We start from the raw sequence: 22848 nt of genomic DNA on the forward strand, positions 1-22848 counted from the left end.
TGACAAATTTGAAAACATGGGAAAAAATGAAAGTAGAAAGTAGGAGAAAGAGATGGGTAGGTTAACATGTCTCAAGACAGATCATTTTAATGGTAGAGGAATAGAGCCAGTGCTTGGTGGGGAGGGATGCTAAACAATTCTCTACACTTAAAAATTTAAACTTACAATTCCAACCCTTAAAGGCAGCACTTTAGTTATATGAAAGGTTTAGAATAATTCATGATGTTGGATGAGCATCTTGAACAGAATGCTTCTCTTTTTCTTCCATAAAATCCAACATACTTGCCTTTCAAAAAATAAAGTTCACTAAAATTATTTATGCATTAGTTTTTATTTACTATGTATAAGTTTTGAAAATGTTATTACTGTTTATTAAGCTCATTATTAAGTACCAGACACCATCTAACAGCTTTATACACACTTAAATCTCACAACAGACTAGAAGATATAGCCAACAGATGAGAAAATAAAAATTCAGGATTATATTTAATGACTGTGGAAATGCTTATGCCATAATATGTGTATGCCACAATTATGCTATAAAAACACCTAGCTACTAAATGTTAGAGCTGGGGTTTAAACTGAATCTTTTGTAAGGGAAGTAATTGTGTAATACGAACAGTTTTAAAATACTACAAGTTGTCCAAAAGAGTGCTCTGGCAGTCAACTTATAGAGTAAGTGATAGACACACAGCTTTACTTTGCTGGGATAGTAATTTATAATACAGAAGATTTGATAGCTACATTTCTTTTCTGATAAGGCTTTCTTGGCCCCAGAAACTTAATTCACATATTTCAGTTTCTAAGAACGGTCTGAGCCCTTCTACCATTTTGATTAAAACTGCAACAGATTTATTTGTATTACACTTTGTTTTTAAAAATGACAATTTTTAATGCTTTTGCTGTAGTGCTATTTGTAGTAGAGGCAATCAACATGGTGATATTCTTAACTTTACTGTTATAATAGCAGATGATCTTAAAAATATTGGATGTCACTCTAACTTTATTTTTTAATTTATTTTTTATTGAAGTGTGGTTGAGTTATAATGTTGTATTAGTTTCAGGTGTATAGCAAAGTGACTCAGTTATACACACATATATATATTCTTTTTCACATTTTTTTCCATTATGGGTTATTACAAGATGGTGAATATAGTTCCCTGTGCTATACAGTAGATCCTTGTTGTTTCTCTTTTATATATAGTAGTGTGTATCTGTTAATCCCCAAACTCCCAATTTATCCCCCCACCCTTTCCTCGTTGGTAACCATGTTTGTTTTCTATGTCTGTGAGTGTATTTCTGTTTTGTAAATCAGTTCATTTGTATCAGTTTTTTGAAGATTCCACATGTAAGTGATATCATATATTTGTCTTTCTCTGTCTGATTTACTTCACTTAGTGTGGTAATCTCTAGGTCCATCCATGTTGCTGCAAATAGTGTTATGTCACTCTGACTTTAGAATTACTAAGTGATTGTAACAATTAGCAATGGAAGTGACCTTAGAAGTTGACCAGTTCAACCTCTCACTCAAAGCAGAAGTTACCTTTTAAAATATTTTTGATAAAGGCTTATCTTGCTGTTGCTTGAACATATCTGGTGCCCAGGAAGACACTGTAGTCAACCTTTAACAGTCACATTTTAATATCTTATAAATTTCCAAATATTTGAACACCATGATAGCATTCAAACCTCTTCACTTTCTCTTGGCTTCCATCATCTGCATGAGGATTTGGCTTTCTTTTCAGAGCTCTTTTTTTCCTACAAAGAAACAGTTATGTATCTCTTCACGAGAGTTACTGTTTCTCTAAAAAACAAAACAAACTCTGGGGATGAGACAGCAGGAGAGATAGGGAGAGATGTCTGAGCTTATTTCCTAGAAGCATCCTTCTCTCACATACCTCATGGCATTGTGGCATTTTGTGCCTCAGCAAAATTACTTATCACTTCATTTCATAGCTCTTTGGGTTGCTTGGCTAATGGTGAAAGTAGAGAATGAGTTTAAGATATAACTTGTTCCCACCTATGGGTAAGCTGAACAGTTATGAAGTTTTTCTTTTGTATCCAATTTAGTTTGTTTTTAATGTTTGTCTTAATGAAGACCAGAATTGAGCGTAATGCTCTAAACAATGTGATAAACACAAGATTCAGTAGAACTGTCACAATTCCAGATTTGTGCATTAGATTTCTATCAAAGTAGCAATTTTTGTAAAGCAGTGCTGTCACACTACTAGCTGTCACTAACTGTCCTGTTTTATATGAACAGGCTGGGTCTGTATTCTGTATTTATGAAATTCAGTTCTTGAGCTATGACTAACTACTTATTCTTAAATCCAATTTAATTCTATGCAGCATTCCAAGAAAGTCATTAAATCTTAAGAAAGTCATTAAGTGCATTGTTACTCTTTCAGATGTTTGTGTCATATGTGATGTCTACTTTCCATGTCTTTATTCAAGTTTTTGACAAGAGGCTTTGAAAAGGACAGGGTCCAATATATTAGTTTTTCTGGTCATATTACTTCATATTGACTTACTTGAATATAAAATAATTTTCAGCCTCAAATATTCTATGATCCTCATTTGTATTTAAGGAGTATATAAAGACTAGTACCTTGATTAATGTGTTTAAAGTCAAACTGGGGGGGAGGGGGAGTTAATCAAAAGTAAACTTTTTTTTTTTTTAATTTATTTATTTTTGGCTGTGTTGGGTCTTCGTTTCTGTGCAAGGGCTTTCTCCAGTTGCGGCGAGCGGGGGCCACTCTTCATCGCAGTGCGCGGGCCTCTCTTTTTGCGGAGCACAAGCTCCAGACGCGCAGGCTCAGTAGTTGTGGCTCATGGGCCCAGTTGCTCCGTGGCATGTGGGATCTTCCCAGACCAGGGCTCGAACCCGTGTCCCCTGCGTTGGCAGGCAGATTCTCAACCACTGCGCCACCAGGGAAGCCCAAAAGTAAACTTTTTAGAAAGGTAATATTTTACATTATAACTCAACTATACTCCAATAAAAATTAATTAAAAAAAAATTTTTTTTTTAAAAAGTGAGTGCTGATTGACCTGGAACTCAGAGGGGTGTGGTGAATGTCTTGACTTTTTTATTTTAAATGGAAAATTTAGTTAAAATTTGAGTGATAAAATGCTGTTTTCTGAAGTTAATACATCAATCCCCTCTATCTTTGTTAGCTCCAGCTACCATAAGAAAATACCATAGGCGAGGTGGCTTAAAAAACAGAAACTTATTTTTCACAGTTCTGAAGGCTGGAAGTCCAAGATCAGGGTGCCAGTGTAGTCGGGTTTGGCTGAATGCCTTCTAGCTGAGTCCTCGCATGGCTGAGAGAGAGCTCTGATGTCTCTTCCTCTTATAGGAGAATCCCATTATGAGGCCCCACGCTCATCACCTCACTTAACCCTAATTACCTCCCAAAGGTCCCAGCTCCAAATACTTTCTATTACATTGGTAGTTAGGGCTTCAACATATGAATTTTGGGGGGACACAGTTCAGTTCATAGTAACCCCCCTTTTATAGTCTATAGTGCATTGATTTTTATGCTTTTTACATTGTTATACTTCAAAATAATGTTTCTACAACAGTTGGAATACATTCATTAATTGAGATATTACTATGTTTTGTTGCTTTAATTTTTTTATCCTTGATATTCAACTCTGTATTGTAACGGAGTAAGTTTTTTTTTTAATTAATTTATTTTTTGGCTGTGTTGGGTCTTCATTGCTGCTCACGGGCTTTCTCTAGTTGCAGCAAGCAGGGGCTACTCTTCATTGCAGTGCACGGGCTTCTCATTGCAGTGGCTTCTCTTCTTGTGGAGCACGGGCTCTAGGTGCGTGGGCTTTAGAAGTTGTGGCACATGGGCTCAGTAGTTGTGGCTCGTGGGCTCTAGAGCGCAGGCTCAGTAGTTGTGGCACACGGGCTTAGTTGCTCCACGGCATGTGGGATCTTCCCGGACCAGGGCTCGAACCCGTGTCCCCTGCATTGGCAGGAGGATTCTTAACCACTGCACCACCAGGGAAGTCCCCAGAGTAAGTTTTGATAAGAAAAACTTGAATCTTTTAAAATCTCTTAACCTCAAATGACATGTTATTTATTATTATGTATTTTAAAGGTTTGATGCTTGTCTCTTCTATAATGAAAATTGAGTTCTGATTTTCATATGGTGAGGTTATCTTGGTTACTGGCTTTGACAGTAATCTTGGCTCCATCACTTCCTAGCCTTATGAGTTTTACTTCTCTAAGGTGGTTTCTTCACTGGTAAGTTTTGGTGACTTGGACTTTGAGCTCTTCTTATTTCCAGTCTGATATTTTTACATTCTAAATCTCTAGAGCTCAGATTTTTAAAATTTGGCTTCAAGAAACATTACAAAATTAGAATGTATAGAACTTGGATCCCTCTTTATGTTAGAAATGGGAGAAATAAATATCAAAGATTATTCAGGGTTTTAAACTAGAGGTTAGGGAAAATGGTTATGGTGAAATTGGGAAGAACATGTTTGGGAAAGCAGATAAGCTTTTAGACTTTTTTGGGGGTTGGATAATCGTAATCTCAAAGAAATGTAAAAATAATACAGAGAATTTCCATATTCGTTCATCCATAGTCCCTGATTGTTAATAGTTTACTGTATTTGTTTTACCATTCTCTGTGTGTACATGTACCTATGCACACACTCACGCATATTATATGTTCTTGACCTTTAATGTCTTGGTCTAAACCCTGTCATTACCTGAAACGTTACATTCAAATCACAAGCTCCTATGCCTCCACTTTTCTCATTCAGTACGTTTTCTCCTGCTGTTTTTATTAAATGAACAGAGCAATCCATAGTAAGCTTGACTCAGCAAGCATTCAGTAATCACTACTGTTAAGAGCTTTTATTCAATCTTTTCGACATTTCCACTTCCTTCTCCTCTCCTCCTTATTTTTTTCCAGCTTGTCTTACTTCACTCTGATTTAGACTTCCATGAAATGTTAATCTAACCATTCTCCTGGCAGTATCCTCATCTCCCTTGCTTTTCTTTACACCTGCCTGGTACAACTCTAATTTCTTATTTGATCCAGCTGCTTTGTGCCTCCCACCACTCCCTACTCCTAGACATGCTGCTGGACATTGTTAACAGTCTCCAAACTGCACAGGCTTGGGAATACTGTATATCCCTGGTTTCCAGCTTCTACTAAGGTTTCAGTGCTGCCTGTCAATGCCTCATTTTACTAGTTGGGTGTCTTTTCTCCCAGTTCTTTGCAAATCTTTTCCAGCCTTCTCAAATCTCCACTCAGTTGTTGAGATCAGCATGTCTCTTTTTCATTTGTTCCTAGTAGTGCCTGATTAGTAGGCACTGGGTAAATATTTTTTTTGCGTGGATGGCGGAATTAAACGTTTTTAGTGTGTAGTTCTGTCAAGAAACTTAAGTGAAGATGTTTTGTTCTATATGCAATTAAAAATGAATGTCTAAAGATTGTAGCTTGAAGGAAGGATTTGGTTGGGAATTATCCTTACCGAAGCAGTGAACAGTAGATGAGATGGCTAAAGAGGTAAGCACATAGAGAAGAGAGAGCTGACAAAAGCAGTTAACATTTATGTAGAGGGATAGGAAAAAAAAATGAGGCAGATGTTAGTCACAGAAACCAATGAAAATGGTTTACACAGAAGCTCTTTATTTTTATATTTGTATGTGATACTTGACTATTACTAGTATATATTCTTCCTTTATTTGTTCAATAAAACATTTGTTGAATGTGTCCAACATGCTCATCTGGAAATGGTTGCAGTTTCTTTTTAATGTTAACAATTTGAGTGGGACATTGTGCTGTGTTTCCCAGAGGAACTAAACAATCACCATAAGAATAAGGAGGAAAGAGGTAAACAGAGGCTGGATACATAGAAGCCCATGGAGGCCAGAAAGATTATGATTCTGTCATTTAATTGAATTTTGCAAATTGGTGATTTACAAAAGTATGAGGTTCCTCCCCCCCCCAAATATAGTAGATTTTAAATATCACTTAATATTTTTGGTATCGAATACTTTTAATCCTTTTGTAATTGTAGGTGAGTCACCTTAGAATCTTACAATTTTTGGCACTGCTGGAATTTTAGAGGTGGTACCTAATCTCTTGATGTGGAAATCCCTTACAGATTTTTTTTTCCCATAAATTTTCAGCCTACAATACCTATCCTTTCATGAAAACCATCTTTTTGTTACCACTGTTTCGTTATTCTTTCATTTCAAAAAGTTGATGTTTATATTATGGTAAACTGCTGCCTTCCAAATTTCCCTTAGACCTTTTGGAAACAGTCTGTTGGCTTTAAAAGCACAGGCTTCCTTTCTTTTTTCTTTTTTTCTTCCTTTCTTCCATCTTAACTTTTTTTTTTTTTGGTCAAAAAAGGTAATATGTATTTATTGTTCAAAATTGGGAAAATGTAGGTGCATGTTTTGCTACATCTAATTTCAGTGAAAAAAATGCTAGTTTCTTACCAGCATTGCTCAGTTATAGAACCTTGAATTTAGAGAGATGTTTACTTTCTCTTTCCTTAAACAGAGAAAGGGGGTGTGTTATTCAGAAAGTTTTGTTTTTGCAGACTGACCCTCAGCCCTTAATGATTTAGATTTTTTAGGTATATAGTAGACAGGGTAGTAATATAAAAAATAGAAGTTTTTTTTTTTTGGCCACGCCGCACAGCTTGAGGGTTCTCAGTTCCCTGACCAGGAATTGAACCTGCGCCATGGCAGTGAAAGCCCAGAATCCTAACCACTAGGCCACCAGGGAACTCCCTAAAAGATATTCTTAATAGCATACAAATAATAAAAAGCTTTCCAAATTAAAAGGGATAAAGTAGAGGATATAGTTCCTTTGGTCTCTTGTAGCTGTGCCATATGTTTTTTTGAAATCAGAAGCTGACTAGTTTGAAGAGAAATGCTCCTATTGAGCTTACAGTTTCAAGGGTTGTTTGAATTACTAATTTGTGTAAATTGTACCATTTTGTTACTTAAGATGTGGGTCTGCTGAATGCAGCCATGCATTTACTCAGCAGTTGAGATTTTTTTTGGATTATTTTTCCCTCCATTGGCTCTTCATGACATTTAGAACAAACTCAGGGGCCATACTCCTTATCCTAGCCTAAGAGGTTCTGCAATATTTGACTTCTGCCTACTCTGACTTCCTCTACTGCCTTGTTTCCAAGATCAAAATTGGTTTGTTTTTCTGTGGTTCCCAACCATGGCTATACTTTAGAGACACTTGGGGAACTTTTTAGAGAATGCTATTGCCAGACCCAGCCCCAGAAATTGGTTTAACTGGTCTGGCAATGGGGCCTGGACATATAGTGTCTTTTAAAATCTTCCTGAATAAGTCTGTGCAGCTTGAGTTGAGAACCACTGATTGATTTTCTTAACTCATGTCCCCTTTTCATAGAGGTCTTCCAGACCTACAACATCCTATCTAAAGTCTCTTTCCTCTCTTTGCTGTCCCTTTACCCAGTTGAGTTTTTTCATTTCCGTATTTTCATTTACTTGTTTTATTTTTAAAACTTCCGTGAAAGCAGGGACATCATCTGTCTTTTCATGATATATCCTAACATCTAAAACAACATTTGGCAGTTTATTAGTTCTCAACACATTTGTTGTATAAATGTTGAATGAATATTGTCACTGCAGCAATAGGGAGGTACTTTCAGAAGGCTTGTTGTTTCTGTGTAACCTGTAGAGGATTGCTTTGCTAAATTGTATTTCAGAGACTATACTAATTACTCCAGCAGGCTTTAAGAGAACATAGGTTTCATTATTTAAGGTTTTAGTATCCAAGGGCAAGAGCACACAAGAGAGAAGAAGATAGGTTGTCCCTTGGAAACGATGTTATAGATGTGGGTTAGGTTCTCCCTGCCAGTGCCCAAAAGGAAGAGGCATTTTTCATTACTACACTTGCAAGCACCTTTTATGATATGAGGAGGAATAATGACAGTGGTGTTATGCTTAATGAATGTTCACTTAAAGTAGGTTTGCACATGTATTTGGAGATTACTTTTTTCTGATTTTTATTTGTAATATAAACTACAGATCAGGCAGATCAGAAGTCAAGTGAACTCACCAACTATTATTTACCTTTAGTCTTTTATATTCTTTTTTTTTAAAATAATTTTAGTCCTTTTTTTAAAAATTTATTCACTTATTTTTGGCTGCATTGGGTCTTCATTGCTGCACGCAGGCTTTCTCTAGTTGTGGTGAGCCGGGGGGCTACTCTTCGTTGTGGTGCGCGTGCTTCTCATCGTGGTAGCTTCTCTTGTTGCAGAGCACGGGCTCTAGGCGTGCAGGCTTCAGTAGTTGTGGTTCGCAGGCTGTAGAGCGCAGGCTCAGTAGTTGTGACACATGGGCTTAGTTGCTCTTTGGCATGTGGGATCTTCCCAGACCAGGGATCGAACCCGTGTCCCCTGCATTGGCAGGCGGGTTCTTAACCACTGTGCCGCCAGGGAAGTTTTTAAATTCTTTTCTTTTTTTTTTTTTTTTTTTTTAAAGTTAATACTGTTTTTTTTTTGTTTTGTTTTTTTTAAAGGTTTTATTTATTTATTTATTTATGGCTGTGTTGGGTCTTCGTTTCTGTGTGAGGGCTTTCTCTAGTTGTGGCAAGCGGGGCCACTCTTCATCGCGGTGCGCGGGCCTCTCACTATCGCGGCCTCTCTTGTTGCGGAGCACAGGCTCCAGACGCGCAGGCTCAGTAATTGTGGCTCACGGGCCTAGTTGCTCCGTGGCATGTGGGATCTTCCCAGACCAGGGCTCGAACCCGTGTCCCCTGCATTGGCAGGCAGATTCTCAACCACTGCGCCACCAGGGAAGCCCAATTCTTTTCTTTTTACTTAACCATAAACCGTGCATTTTTGCATTTTTTCTGGTCTTGAAACTGAGTTCTTTAAATTTCAAGTCATTGCTTTTTAAACCATTTGTTCTTTATTATTTTCTGTTACAAAATCAAAGTGCACTTATTGTTTAGATTTAGATATTGCAGTACATATAACAAAGTCAAAGTCCCTTATGATCAGCAGTATCTACTGCTGATAATTTGTGGTATGATTTTGTAAATTTTTCATACTCGTCGTGTATTGTATTTTTCTTATTTAGCATATATGATTTTTAAAAATCAATCAGTACTATTTTACTTTATATCTTGAATATCTTTCTATACAAATCTCTGTGTGTCTTTATCTTAAACTAAACATGGCTAAAACAGAACTATTGATTTCCCCTCTTCCCCTATTTTCCCTAAATCTGGTCTTCCCCACCTCACTTAAGGTCCAGTTTTTCAAGTTCATGACCCAGATTGTCCTTGATTCCTCTTTCCTAGCCTTCTATATCTAGTCTCCATTTTTCAACCACGGCCCCATCATCTTGTGTCTATGCTGTGGCAATCTATGATATCTCCACATTCCACCCTTGGCCCCCTGCAATCCATTCTCCACATTGTAGCCAGAATTTTATATATATATACATATGTATATCTATCTATCTATCTATATATATATATATATATATATATATTTTTTTTTTTTTTTTGCTGCTCTGAGAGGCTTGTGGGATCTGTTCCCCAACCAGGGATTGAACCCGGGCCAAGGCAGTGAAAGCACCGAATCCTAACCTCTAGACCACCAGGGAACTCCCAGAATGCTATTTTTAAAACAAAGACAAGCCTTTGCTCAGAATTCAGTGGTTTCCCATTGTTTCAAAGATAAAATTTTTAATCCTAATAGGCCCACCTCATCCAACCTTCTTTCTCTCCTTCAACTGTCCCTTTCTTACTAGCTTCTGCTTCCCCAGCTTTTATATTTTTGAACATGGTTAGCATATCAGGGCCCGAGGTCCTTTGCATTTGGTTTTTCTTCAACCTTGAAGCTGCCTGCTTCCCCGTTAGATCCAAGTCAGAAGCTCTCTCCTCAGAGAGGCCTTTAGTGATCAACTTATCTAAAGTAGTTCCACCCTTTCTAAAGTAGTTTCCACCCTTTCATGTTGTCCTGTTTGGTTTTATTTATGGCATTTGTCACCATCTGAAATGATTTTATTTACCTATTATTTAAATCACCAAACTAGAAAGTAAGACCCGTGAGAGCAGATTCTTATCCCTTCTATCTCCAGTCCACAGAATAGCATACATAGTAGGTGTTCAGTAAATGTTTCAAAATATGGATCACTTTAATGACTGACATAGATTATAAATAAATTTTATCACATACCATATTGTAGTGCATATCCTTATGTGTATGTGTATTTTGCACACATTAGTATTTTTTTAGGATAGATTCTTAGACTTTGTTTTAAGCTATGCTGCTGGTTTCTAAACCATTCTTAGCTCTCTACCCAGGCCTTACAAAGCAGACCACAGGCTGGATTTGGCCATAGGCCTTAGTTTGCCAAAGCCTGCCTTTAGTTCATTGTAAATAGCATGTGAATTGTCTCTGTTTAATGTCAGAATTCCCTTGTGAAATCACCTGGGCCAGACACTTTGGGGGTGGGCAACTTTTGGACAACTTTTTTTTCCATCGTTTTTACCTGTTTATTTTGAGCCAAATCTGGTAATTTCTGTTTTCCTAGAAAACTCTTGTTTCAAAGCCTTCTCTTCATGTGTGTATTTTATATCATCTTTCTCATTCTTAGTGTTAACTTAAAATTAGAGTGATTCAGCTAATTTATATATTTTTTTTCCAAAAGAGCCAGCTCTTGAATTGATCAGTAGTTATTATTCTGTTTTTTATTTTAATTTGATTTTTCTTTTCTGCTTTTTTTGGGTAACTTTTAAAACATATTGTTTTGTCTGGTAATGAAAGTCCTTAAGAGCATTCCTTTGAATTATATGATTCTATGTTTTATGGTTTGAAAGAGGTGTGTTTTTCACTTTCAGTTGATTTTCTTCTACATTTCTAGTTTTGTCTATTAACTTTGGAGCCACAAGAATCTTAAACTACTTTCTTATCAATCCCAGGAACAAAAACCGTTTGTTGATTCCTTGTTTATTATGTTCTGACATTTTTTTTTTCTGCTCCGGTATGAGCTGTATTATTACATTGTTCTTCATTATTCCTTATCAGAGCTACTGATTTCTCCAATTTCATATCTTTCCAGCCTGTCTCCCTCCCTGCCATCCCTGCTCTCTTCCCTTGTACAAATTAAAAACACTACTGTAGGGACTTCCCTGGTGGGGCAGTGGTTAAGAATCCACCTGCCATTGCCAGGGACACGGGTTCAATCCCTGGTGCAAGAAGATCCCACATGCCATGGAGCAACTAAGCCCGTGTGCCACAACTGCTGAGCCTGCAAGCCACAACTACTGAGGCTGCATGCCACAACTACTGAAGCCTGCACGCCTAGAGCCCATGTTCCGTAGCAAGAGAAGCCACCGGAATGAGAAGCTCACGCACTGCAGCAAAGAGTAGCCCCCACTCACCGCAACTAGAGAAAGCCCGCACACAGCAACGAAAACCAAATGCAACCAAAAAACACAAAACAAAACAAAAAAACTACTGTATATCTCCTATATTAATATTCTACTTTACTTCTGACATTTCTGGTCACCACGTGGAGAGCGGGGTTCCCCACACCAAGCAGATAGATTCTCCAGCCACTATCTAGGTGTCCTGAAATTTAACTCAATTCTGATCTAACTACCCAGAGGTAGCATCATATCCCAGAGATTAATAAGGGCTCAGTCCCACAAGACTGTCCCCCCGAATACTTCAGATGCCAGTTGAAAGTCCAGATTGTTACGATTGTTAACCGTGCTCCTGGCTAACTGGCTGGCTGCTGTAAATCAGGTTTGATGAATTTGCTAGAGCAGTTCACAGAGCTCAGGAAAACAATTTACTTACTAGATTACTGCTTTATTACAAAGATATTAAAGTATAGGAGTGAATGAAAAGATATACAGGGCAAGGTCCAGAAGAGTCCCAAGCACATGAGTTTTTGTCCCTGTGTAGTTTAGGGAGCTCCATCCTCCAGGAAGTGCTCCCAACCTTAATGGAAGCATGAATAATTAAATCTTTGGCCAATGGTGATTAATTCAACCTCCAGCTCCTCTTCCTTCCCTGGAGGAGAGGAGGATGGTGTTGAAAGTTCCAGCCCTCTAATCACTTAGTTGATTTCCCTGGTGACCAGCCCCCACCCCTAGAGGCCTTCCTGGAGTCACTACATTAACTTATCCTCAGGTGTGGTTGTAAGGGGCTTGTTATGAATAACAAAAGATACCTTTATCCTATTATTTAGGAAATTCCAAGGGTTTTAGCCCGGTCAGGAGTGGGGATGAAGACCAAGCATAATTTTCTTATAAATCACAATATCATACCTTGCAGTCTACACTCCACTTACAATAAATTTGTGTAAATATCTGTAATAACTTCATTTCTAATCCCTCTTGTTTGCTTGGAATCTAGGGGTCCTTGATCTTTTTAAAAATATTTTTTATTGACATATAATAAACTGCACATACTTAAAGTATACTATTTGATGCTTTGCATCTACACATCATGAAACTCTTACCACAGTCAAGATAATGAACATATCAACAAAAATTTCCTTCTGTTCCTCCCAGTTCCTATCCATAGGCAATCACTGATCTGCTTCCTGTACCATAGATACATTTGCATTTTATAGTGTCGACTGAAAAAAAGCACAACCTAAAAGTTGAGAATTACGTTTTATTTCACGGACAAAACTGAAGACTTAAGCCTGGAAGTTAGCCTTTCAGATAGCTCTTAGGGACTAGTCCAAAGAGGTAAGGGAGGAGCCAGGATATATAGAAGTTTTGCAACAAAACCCAGGTAGTTAGGACATCAAAAACGGTTACGGTTCATTAAAGAAAACCAGACGTCTCAAGTTAATTTAGCTCTTTTCTAGTATGGGAAGATGCAAGGGTCTGGGCTTATTGAAATCATTCCTTTGATATGCACCTTAACTATCTAGGGCCAGTATCCTCCTTTTCTCCATCCTGGATCCCCTCAGGGTGCACAGTGGCTGCTGTAGCTACTGGCTTGTTGGCCGGTGGCAACATCCTCTGTTTACTGATACGGGAGGCAACATTTTTCATCCGCAGTTGAATTCAGTATATAGTGTATATGTTGGGAGTCCAGCTTCTTTCCTTCACCATATAATGACTTTGAGATTTATCCATGTTGTTACATTTATCAGTAGTTCATTCTTTTTTATTGCTTGGGTATTCATTCCATTTATGTATATACCACAATATGTTTATCCAGTAACCTGTTCGTGAACAGTTGGGTTGTTTCCAGTGCTTGCCTATTACAAATAAAACTATGAACCAGAGTACGAGTCTGAGTCTTCATATGGACACATGTTTTCATTTTCTTGTATAAACATTGGTAATGGAATTGGGATTGTATGGTTTTGGGATGTTTTTTCCTTTTTAAGAAGCTGCCAAACTGTTTTCCCAAGTGGTTATACCATTTTACATTCCCATGAGCAGGCTATGAGAGTTCCAGTTCTTCCACATCCTTATCGACACTTAGTATAATTATTCCGTAGTTTTAGCCAATACAGTAGAAGTATGGAGGTATCTTACTGTGGTCTAAATTTGCATTTCCCAAATGCTAATGGTGCTGAAATGCTAAATATCTTTACACGTGTTTATTTGCCACTTGTGTATCTCTAGTGAAGTGTCACATCCTGTGCCCTTTAAAAATAATTGGGTCATGTGTTTTATTACTGAGTTCTGAGAGTTTTGTACATATTCTGGATAAAAGTGTTTCGTCAGATATATGATCTGCAGGTGTTTTTTTCCAGACAGTAGCTTGTGTTTTCACTCTCAACCATGAGAACTTTCAAAAGGCAAAAGTCTAGTTTAGAAATTTCATCTTTTATGGATTGTGGGCCCCGCCACCCCGCCACCACCACCGCATGCGGCTTGCGGGATCTTAGTTCCCCAACCAGGGACTGAACCCACACCTTTGGCAGTGAAAGCTCTGAGTCCTAACCACTGGACTGCCAGGGAATTCCCTATGAATTGTGCTTTTAGTGTACTATCTAAGAAGTCTTTATATATAACCCAGGGTCACAAAGATTTTCTCCTATGTTTTCTCTAGAAGCTTTTATAGTTTCAGGTTTTACCTTTTGTCTGTGGTCCTTTTTTTTTTTTTTTTTTTTTAAATTTTATTTTATTTATTTATTTATGGCTGTGTTGGGTCTTCGTTTCTGTGCTAGGGCTTCCTCTAGTTGCGGCGAGCGGGGGCCACTCTTCATCGCGGTGCACGGACCTCTCACTATCGCGGCCTCTCTTGCTGCGGAGCACAGGCTCCAGATGCGCAGGCTCAGTAGTTGTGGCTCACGGGCCTAGTTGCTCCGCGGCATGTGGGATCTTCCCAGACCAGGGCTCGAACCCGTATCCCCTGCATTGGCAGGCAGACTCTCAACCACTGCGCCACCAGGGAAGCCCCTGTGGTCCTTTTTTAAAAATTTGAGATATTGTTAACATATGATGTCATATAAGTTTAAGGTGTATTTTTGTGCATTTATATATTGCAGTGTGATTACCACTGTAGCATTAGCTTAAACCTCCACACATCACGTGCATAATTATCATTTAAGATCTTAGCTCAAAAAATCTACAAACAATAAATGCTGGAGAGGATGTGGAGAAAAGGGAACCCTCTTGCACTGTTGGGGGGAATGTAAATTGATACAGCCACTATGGAGAACAGTGTGGAGGTTCCTTAAAAAACTAAAAATAGAACTACCATACGACCCAGAAATCCCACTACTGGGCATATACTCTGTGAAAACCATAATTCAAAAAGAGTCATGTACCACAATGTTCATTGAAGCTCCATTTACAATAGCCAGGTCATGGAAGCAACCTAAGTGTCCATCGACAGATGAATGGATAAAGAAGATGTGGCACATATATACAATGGAATATTACTCAGCCAGAAAAAGAAACGAAATTGAGTTATTTGTAGTGAGGTGGATGGACCTAGAGACTCATACAGAGTGAAGTAAGTCAGAAAGAGAAAAACAAATACCATATGCTAACATATATATGGAATCTTAAAAAAAAAAGGTTCTGAAGAACTTAGAGGCAGGATAGGAATAAAGACGCAGACCTAGAGAGTGGACTTGAGGACATGGGAAGGGGGAAGGGTAAGCTAGGACGAAGTGAGAGAGTGGCGTGGACTTATATATACTACCAAATATAAAATAGATGGCTAGTGGGAAGCAGCCGCATAGCACAGGGAGATCAGCTCGGGGCTTTGTGACCACCTAGAGGGGTGGTATAGGGAGGGTGGGTGGGAGATGCAAGAGGGAGGAGATACGGGGATATATGTATATGTATAGCTGATTCACTTTGTTATAAAGCAGAAACTAACACACCATTGTAAAGCAATTATACTCCAATAAAGATGTTTACAAAAAAAAAAAAATCTTAGCAGCTTCGAAATACATATACCGTGTTGTTGACCATAATCATAATACTGTACATTAGCTCTCCAGAACTTAACCCATCTTCTAACTGCAAGTTTGTATCCTTTGCTATGGTCCATTTTGCATTGAGTTTTGTATATTTTTGTATTCATTCATTCATTCAGCTAGCTAGCTGCACTGGGTCTTAGTTGTGGCATGTGGGATCTAGTTCCCTGAACAGGGATCGAACCCTGGGCCCCCTGCGTTGGGAGTGCAGAATCTCATCCACTGGACCACCAGGGAAGTCCCAAGTTTTGTATATCTTTCTATATTCTGTTCTGTTGATCTGTTTTACACTGTTATTACAGTGTCTTCATTGCTGCTTTATAAGTCTTGAAATCAGGTGACGTTGGCCCTCCAACATTATTTTTCTTTTTAAAATTCTTTTGCTTATTGTAGAAAAATTCCCTCTGAGGTTTTGTTTGGGATTGCTTTGAATCTGCAGATAAACTTGGCAAGAATTGACATCTTATTATTGGGTCTTTTGACTCACAGACATGGCCTATCTCCATTTATCTAGGTCTTTAATGTTTTGTAGTTTTCAGTATACAAATATTGCACAATTTTTGTCAGATATATCCCTAAGTATTTCCTAGTTTTAATTGCTGTTATAAGTTGTACTTTAATTTCTGATTGTTCGTTGCTACTCTGCACTGATATAATTGATTTTTGTATATTGATCTTGTATACAACCTTGTTTAACTCTCTTCTTAGTTCCAGTAGCTTTTTTTAGACTTAGTCAGATTTTCTACGTATATGATCATGTCAGCAAATAGTTTTATTTCATCCTTCCCCATCTGACTTCCTTTTTTTTCCCCCCCTTGTCTTGCTGCACTGGCTTAGAAATTTTAGGACAGTGTTGAACAGAAGTGGTGAGAGTTGATAGCCTTTCTTTGTTCTTTAGAACATGGGTTAAGCATTCAGTCTTTTACCACTAAGTATGATGTTGCTATAGGTTTTTGTTTTTTATTAATAGACTTTATTTTTTTTTAAAATAGGTTGTAATAGATGCCCTTTATCAGGCTGAGTCTTAGTTTCCTGAGAAGATTTTATCAGGAATGGGTGTTGTGTTTTGTCAGATACTTTTTCTGCATATATTGAGATAATTGTGTGTTTGTTTTAGTTTACTATATGGTGAAATGCCTCTATTGAGTTTTGAAGGTTAAACCACTTCTGCATTCCTGGGATAAAGATATTTAAATAATAAAAAAGTGTTTTTCACACATTTCTTACTTAGTTCCATTTCTGGTGCTGTTCATTCTTTTCTGTAGATCCAGCCTTCTGTCTGGTAACTTTTTTTTTCTTTTTTTTCTCCTGTTTGAAGGACTTAACATTTCTTAGAGTGTAGATCTGCTAATGATGAATTATTTCATCTTTCTTAAGTCTGAGAAACTCTTGTTGGTCATTTTTGAAAGTATTTTTGCTGGATATAGAATTCTAGGTTATCAGTTTTTTCTTTCAATACTTTAAGCATGTGGCTGCAACATTTTCTCACTTGGCATGGTTTCCAACAAGGATTCTGCTCTAATTTTTTTTTTTTTTTTTTTTTTTTTTTTTTATAAACCTCTTAGTTCCTCTTAGTTTAAACCAGGGATTGAACCCGCACCCTTGGCAGTGAAAACACAGAGTCCTAACCACTGGCTGCCAGGGAATTCCCTCTGCTCTAACTCTTATGTTTGTTTCTCTTATTGCTTTTCAGATTTTCTCTTTATCATTAGTTTTGAACAATTTTATTATGATGTGCTTTGGTATGGTTTAGTTCATATTTCTTATGCTTGGACTTCGTTGAGTCTTTCACATCTGTATTTATAGTTTTCATCAGATTTTGTAAGATTCTGGCCATTATTTTTCCTTTCACCCCACCTCCTTGGGCGACTCCAGTTACACATATTAGGCTGCCTAACTCTGTCTCAGGCCTTATCTTTCATGTCTCTATATTTAATCTTTTTACTTGTTGAACATATAGAATGCAGTTATATAAAATAATATTTTTATCCACTAATTCTGATACCTGGGTCAGCTAGATTGGTTTCAGTTGATTGATTCTTCTCTTCAGTATGGTTCATATTTTCCTGCTTCTTTGCCTGCGTAGTTTTTAATTGAATTGTTCAATGTGGATTTTGCCTTCTTGGGTGCTGGATATTTTTCCATTTTTTAAAATAAACATTCTTTAGATTTGCTTGGGACTCAGTTACCAGAAACAGTGTGATTTAAAGTCTAGCATGTGAGAATTGGTGCTATTCCCAGTCCCTCCTGAGCAACAGGCACTGTTCCCTCTGATTATTTCAGATGGTTCTTTCCTGGCTTTGGGTGGTTTCCTCACACACATACATATTGATGCTCTGCTGAATACACAAGGGGGAACAGATCCTCTGCAGATCTGTAGCATTTTCTCTTTGTATACCTCTCTTCTTTCCAGTATTATATCCTAGCTATCTTGGTCATCCTGAATGCCCAGCTTCATTTCTTCAACTTAGGGAGTCTCCCAGCCTCCACTTGGACTCTCTTCTGAGTTCCCTTCTCAGTGCTGTGACCTGGGAGCTCTCCAGGCAGTAAGCTCAGGAAGCCATAGGGCTCACTTCATTTCTTTCCTCTCTGTTAGGGATCACATCAATTCAGTATCTTAAGTTCTTGTTTTATTTATATATAAGTAAAATTACACACACCTACCTGCACTGGACAGTATATATAAACACATTACATATGCATGTGTACAGCAAAGTGATTCAGGTTATATATATATATAAATTCTTTTTCCTACTCTTTTCCATTATGGTTTATTAGTTCCCTGTGCTATACAGTAGGACCTTGTTGTTTATCTATTTTATATATAGTAGTTTGTATCTGCTCATCCCAAACTCCTAATTTATCCCTCTCCACCCCTCTTACCCTTTTGGTGAAACCACAAGTTTGTTCTCTATGTTTGAGTCTGTTTCTGTTTTGTAAATAAGTTCATTTGTATCATATTTTAGATTCTACATATAAGTGATATCATATGGTATATGTCTTTCTCTTTCTGACTTCACTTAGTATGATAATCTCCAGGTCCGTCCATGTAGCTGCAAATGGCATTATTTCATTCTTTTTTATGGCTGAGTAATATTCCATTGTGATACATGCCACATCTTTATCCGTTCATCTGTCGATGGACATTTAGGTTGCTTCCATGTCTTGGCTATTGTAAATAGTGCTGCTATGAACATAGGGGTGGGGTGCGTGTATCTTTTCAAATTAGAGATTTCTCTGCATATATGCCCAGGGGTGGGATTGCTGAAAGTGCCCACATATAACTGGCAAACCATTAGAATGCAATTGGCTTTTCTGATTTATCCAGTCTTATTGTTATGGCTATAAATTCTTTGTCTTTAGAAATGCATAATCTTTTATAGAAATAGGTACATTGTGATAGTTTGTTCTTATCTTTGATTGAATTATCTTTTGAATGCATTTGTACTAGCTTCAATCATGTGTATTTATGATTTACTTTTGGAGGGGGGTAGTAAGTACTATAAAGCCTTCTTGGGTTTTATACTGGAGAGGCTCATAGGATATGAAAGAATAAATTTATTCTCTATTCTAATGGCCTGAGAAGCTGACTCTCTGGCCATCTTTCTTACCTCAGAATATACCCAGTATGTACTTTGTTTATCTGTTTGGTGAAAGAGCATGTACTGAAGGGCATACCATATAGGCAGTAGTTTAGTAATAGTGGAAGGAGAAATTTTGTACAGAATTTTGAACCTTAAAAAGAACTATTCAAACTTGAATTTTATTATATATTTGCAGGAATTTTCTTATTCTTTTTTTTTTTGTATTTGGAAATTCCTTATAATTTAAAGGCAATTTTTTAGTTTATTTAACTCTTAAGTAGGAAAATTAAGGTTCGTTTTGTGATTATTTCCAGGCTCTAATGTTTTGTGGTGGCTGAGTTGAATTAGATATTCTGTCACCCTATGGTTAAATTGTGTTATGTTACTTTGTTTTCCTTATGTAAGCCAATGGGCAAGGTGAACTGCCCTATCTTGTTCATTTTGTTTACTTATAAAATTGAACATTTTAATACATTTGCTTAGTGGTATTTCTCTATAGTGAATTGTTTGTTCATATAGCATTAATGTTTGGGTTTCTGCAAGTTTTTTTCTTCAATTTGTTGACTTCTTACATAACATTTGCATTTTGTCAAATGTTGAGATATTTTCACTGTTGACTCTCAACTTAATATTTTTAACTACAGTATTCCTCGCATGCTTTGTGAATATTTGGTAGGTTTGCTTCTGAAATGCTTAATGTGAAGTACATGCCTGTGTTCTAGGTAAAGTTGAAACTTTATTCAAAACAAAGGAGAAATGTAAACAGGCAGTAGAATTCTGTAAGAACACCGAGTTCTGGGCTGGAGATATAAATTTGGCATGATTGGTTGGTAGTTGAAGCCTTAGAATTGGATGAGATTTCCTACAGAGATGAATTTAGAAGGAGAAAGAAGTTGAGGATAGGATGGGTAGCACAGAAGGAAGGATTGGCCTTAAATGGAATGGGAGGAAAGATACACTTCCTTTATTGCAGTGGTTCTGAAGACTGCTTACATATTAGAATTGACTGAGGAGCATTTTCAAAGTAAGGATTGATGATCAGATCCCACCTCACATCCCTAGAAACTTTTTTTTTTTTTAGTAAATTTATTTATTTTTGGCTGCATTGGGTCTTCCTTGCTGTGCACAGGCTTTCTCTAGTTGCAGTGAGCAGGGGCTACTCTTCGATGTGGTGCGTGGGCTTCTCATTGCAGTGGCTTCTCTTTGTTGCAGAGTATGGGCTCTAGGCGCACAGGCTTCAGTAGCTGTGGCATGCGGGCTCAGTAGTTGTGGCTCACAGGCTCTAGAGCACAGGTTCAGTAGTTGTGGCACATGGGCTTAGTTGCTCCACGGCATGTGGGATCTTCCCAGACTAGGGCTCAAACCTTTGTCGCCAGCATTGGCAGGCAGATTCTTAACCACCATGCCACCAGGGAAGTCAGACACTGGTATGTTTTAAATCCCCAGGTGATTTTAATGTGTGGCAAGAATTAAGGACCGACCACTGCTTAGCATATATCTGTTTGTAGTAAGTCAGTGAGTCTTGAACTTTTGTATTTTTCAGAATCACTGGGAGGGCTTTCTAAGGCACAGTGGTGGGCCCCATCCTCAGTTTGATTCAGTAGGTATGGGTTGGAGCCTGAGAATTTGCATTTCTAACAAGTTTCTAGATGATGCTGAGAACCACTGTAACAATAGGTGAAGGAAAGGAAACCCTTAGGAAAGATGGATGTAGATGCCGGTGGCCTTGTAGGTTTCCCCCTAGGAAGTTTAAGGAGTTTCTTTCTTAATGTTGTTGCTTTGTTTGTGATGTAGGCACGTGAGGGTCTCCACTAAGAGTGCTGCATGAGTAGTTGTAGGGTTAAGAGGGGTTTGAGGATTCTTAGGTGTTAAAATTGCCATCAAATGAGGGTGAAAGAACAAGTTGACTTTTTATTATATGTCAGTTACTTTTTTTTCACCTGAAGGAAGATCTCCTTGAATTCTAATTTTGTCGTCTAATGAATATGCACTGTCCTCTTTTGTCACTGGAGGTGAATATTCTTCCTGTATATCTTTGTCCATGTTATTGGTGAAAATGTGTCAACAGGATAGATTCTTGGAGTATATAGATAGCTCTCTTCACACTGTCATCATTAGCACCCTTGGGATAAAATTAATTATATACGTTCTGCCACATATGATTGTAAGCCATCTTATATTCATTAATGTAGTTCTTTTGGTTGCAGGTGAGTCGTTTTCACAATTTATTTCAAGGAAAGATGGTCTATCGTAAATGTATACTTGGAGAAGCTAAGTGATTACAGTTATATGAGGAGGTGGCGGCATGGTGTAAATGGACTGACCCAGAAGTCCTGATTTCAAATCCAATCTTGTTTACCCATGAACATCAGTTTCCTTATCTGTAAAATCAGAATACTAACTGTATTATAAAGTTACTAGACTGAAATGAGATAACAGATGTGAAAATTATTGATAAATTTTATGGAACGCCATAAATATTGTGGCAGGTGATATGAATATAAAATCACCTCTCTGCATGTGATGCTTATTCTGCAATTGACAAATGTAAAACTAGTACATAAAATGATTTTTATGATGGTAGGGTCTACACAGGCATTCCTTAACTTTGAATGCTTTTTGCATTATATACTATTCTGTGTTATCTTTAGCTCCCATGCTTTTAGTTGTTGATGGTTTATTGGTAGAATTCACCGCCTCCTGTCCTACTTCCACCCTGAAGACAAAATAAACAAAACAAACAAAAAATCCAACTCCTAAGGTTGATAATGTACACCTCATTAAATTGAAGGGAAATAGTATGAGACCTAATTTGTGTCTTTTGCCCTGTTTATTAATAAACTAGTTGTTAATTAGGATACATTAGTTCCAAAGATGAACATTCTCTTTGTATATGAATGTTCATTAAAATACTATGTACTTCTAATAACTTCTAATATACACAGAGACTTGTTTTGACAAGTGTACACCATTTCTTGAACACTTACTCCATAGCCATGAAATAGAATATTGTTTTTATGTACCTTGGGTTTATAAGGAAGTATTCTACTCTTTGCAGAATGCAGAGAAAATAGAATGTTCTTTCTATTCTAAACTGTTAAACTAATAGATCTTTGTTAGACACATAACTGCCTGAAAACACAGGCATGCAGTTTATAGGGAAACTATGTTATTCTTCTGTCACGTTTGGATTCCATATGTGTAAGCTGATCATGCCAGTCATCTCAGTCCTATGAAGTTGAATGATATTTGTTTATTAAATAGAAAGACATTATCCATAGATTCACTGTATTTGAACTGTTCATCTCAGTATGGATTAAAACCCTTATTCTCTATAGTGTAGTTAAATGGTTACAAATCATAAAAAATATACTCACCAAGCACATGGAAGCTTATTTTGATTAATTTTGTCACATTTTGGTTGTTGGAATTTTACAGTATTAAACAGGCTCTTGAAATTATTGTTGATGTGAGTTATTGAAGATTGATTTAATTTCTCATGTTTTTATTTTTCAGAATTTCTGTGAACATTTGGATTTACTAACAGCTTTTAGTAAACTAATTCTAAAGTTTTCCTCCTTGTTTTTCTTTCTTATGTGCATCTTAAAGACTGGTTTTAAGGGGTGTGGCAGGACGTTCTGGACTCGATGAGTTTCCACTGAAATGTCGGAGAAGTCAGGCCAGAACGCAAAAGCAAAGGATGGGAAAAAGTATGCGACACTCAGTTTATTTAATACTTACAAGGGTAAATCATTAGAAACTCAGAAAACCACAGGTGAGTAAAATCAAATGGCATTTCTATTTTTTATAGTTTTC

At 37.3% G+C, this 22848-nt stretch overlaps 1 protein-coding gene across 16 annotated transcripts in view; it reads left to right on the forward strand.

Moving 5' to 3' along the window:
* Nucleotides 1-22848, forward strand: part of PRRC2C (proline rich coiled-coil 2C) — a 102248-nt gene that overhangs the window by 7790 nt on the left and 71610 nt on the right. For all 16 annotated transcript variants that reach the window (XM_007165303.3, XM_007165304.3, XM_007165316.3 and 13 more), the window contains exon 2: nucleotides 22642-22807. In XM_007165303.3, coding sequence (XP_007165365.2) covers nucleotides 22696-22807 — 112 coding nt within the window. In that variant the 5' untranslated portion in view covers nucleotides 22642-22695. The remainder of the gene's footprint in view (nucleotides 1-22641; nucleotides 22808-22848) is intronic.

Source organism: Balaenoptera acutorostrata, chromosome 1 (assembly GCF_949987535.1).
Source record: "Balaenoptera acutorostrata chromosome 1, mBalAcu1.1, whole genome shotgun sequence".
NCBI classification, from domain to species: Eukaryota; Metazoa; Chordata; class Mammalia; order Artiodactyla; family Balaenopteridae; genus Balaenoptera; species Balaenoptera acutorostrata.